This window comes from Onychostoma macrolepis, chromosome 20 (assembly GCF_012432095.1).
Source record: "Onychostoma macrolepis isolate SWU-2019 chromosome 20, ASM1243209v1, whole genome shotgun sequence".
NCBI classification, from domain to species: domain Eukaryota; kingdom Metazoa; phylum Chordata; class Actinopteri; order Cypriniformes; family Cyprinidae; genus Onychostoma; species Onychostoma macrolepis.
The window spans coordinates 32,016,986-32,018,884 of NC_081174.1; the positions used below are offsets into that span (position 1 = coordinate 32,016,986).

The 1,899-nt window shown below is 34.1% G+C and overlaps 1 protein-coding gene across 1 annotated transcript in view; it reads left to right on the top strand.

The window, feature by feature from the left end:
- The window catches only part of LOC131527074 (sterile alpha motif domain-containing protein 15-like), a 6,980-nt gene extending 6,780 nt beyond the window's left edge, over positions 1-200 (top strand). Inside the window, exon 4 of the mRNA XM_058755921.1 lies at positions 1-200. This exon is cut by the window's left edge and continues 44 nt beyond it. Coding sequence (XP_058611904.1) covers positions 1-130 — 130 coding nt within the window. The 3' untranslated portion in view covers positions 131-200.
- The last annotated feature ends 1,699 nt before the right edge of the window (positions 201-1,899 follow it).

The window sequence follows — 1,899 nt, forward strand, 5'->3', positions numbered from 1 at the left end:
GCTCTGGAACCGGAGCGTCGCGGATCCTCTTCATGACGACAGGACGGTTTTCCTGCAGATGAAGAGCAGGAGCGGCCAGCAGGCAGATTCTCTCACATATGAGCAGTTCCTCAAGAACAAGAGCGAATAAAGCATCAACCCATCCAGAAGAATGTGATTCCTGCATTAAACATGCTGAAAATATGTCTGTAGGCTTTATTTCTGACGTGTATTTCAGTCTTCAGACACTGTTCATTCAAAAAAGATTCTCTTAGTATTTTTGTCTTGTTTTTAGTATAAACATCTAAAAATATTATCAAAAATATTGTCTTGTTTTCTGTAAAAAAATAAGTAAATAAATAAATTTTGTTAGTTTTTGCTTAAAAATATCTGGCAATGGGGCAAGAAAAATAATCTTGAGATTATTTTTCTTACCCCATTGGCAGATATTTTTAAGCAAAAACTAACAAAATTCTGATATTTTTTTAGAAAACAAGACTTAATGTCTTAAATCATAATCATACTAGAAAACAAGACAAAAATACTAAGTTAGAAAATATTTTTTTTGCAGTGTAATAAACTACATATTATAAACTTTTCTATAAATATTTAGTCATTTAGCAGATGCTTTAATCCAAAGCGACTGACAAATGAGGGCAATGGAAGCAATCGAAATTGAGAAAAGAGCAACGATATACAAGTGTTATAACAAGTCTCAGTCAGCCGAATGCAGTACACGTAGCTACGTTTTTTTTTAAATTATAATAAATAAAAAGAAAACAGACAGAATATAATTATTATTTTTTTTTTTTTGCTTTTTGTATAATAAATAAATAGAAAACAAATAGATAGAATAAAACTGTAAAACAACTATGTAACAATAATGCAAAAAATTGCAATCAATAAGTTTTATAAATGTACAGCATTTGTGAACACTCTTGAGAACAGCTAACAGTGAATAGTAGTAACATTCATTCAGAGTTATCTGGTCTATAATAATGTTATCAAACCGTTAACACTAAACCTTATTTATACACCATTCATGGGATGTTTTTTCGTAAATAACATAATGCGAACATTAACACAACGTTCTTAGAACATATTTTTGGTAGCTGGGGTTGAATCATTCAGGTTACGGTTTCAAATCTCCTTTCATTTAGTGACTTTTGTCTTAATGCATGCGTGTTCTTTATTTGAAAATGATTATAATTGTAGAGTTTTGAACTGATTAAAACCAACATGCATTTATGACTCAAAACATAACAAAGCATGTGACAACTAACCCCGATCTCCATTTACATATAGCCTACTTGAACGCAAACCTTCTGCAAACCGTTGTTTTAAGCCAAATAAAGCATGTATTAGTCTTCTTCCTCTTGAGGGAGACATTCACAGTCTGCTGTGCTGTTGACTTTAACATGAGGATGCAAGTGCGCTGACAGAAAATGCCACATTTGCATAGATCCTGCATGCATGTTTCATTGCATTAGAGACAGACTGATCTCAGACCTGCTCCATCACAATCACAGCCATCTGCAAACATCGGACTGTTGAGATCCGATCCGAATTCGGCGCAGGTCGCTCCTGTCTCCATAAAGGCGTTTTCTCTGACGAACCGCTGGCGAATTTACCAACCCTACTACGGCGAAGGCCTGCTACTTAATATTCATGAGACCGGCCCTCCCATTGGAGGGTTAGAGCTCAACGTCAGCGGGCTCGATTAATATTCTAGAGGCGCGCTTTCCCATTAGACCACAACAAAATAACATCAACAACTTCAAATTAATATTATATAACTACGTAATAATGTTGCGGTTTTATACAATAAAATGCAAAACAGTTTAAAATAATATATCCTTCGCCATTGGAACACAAAGGTATGTTAAAAAATATAGAAATTATTGATAGGCCTATAACAGA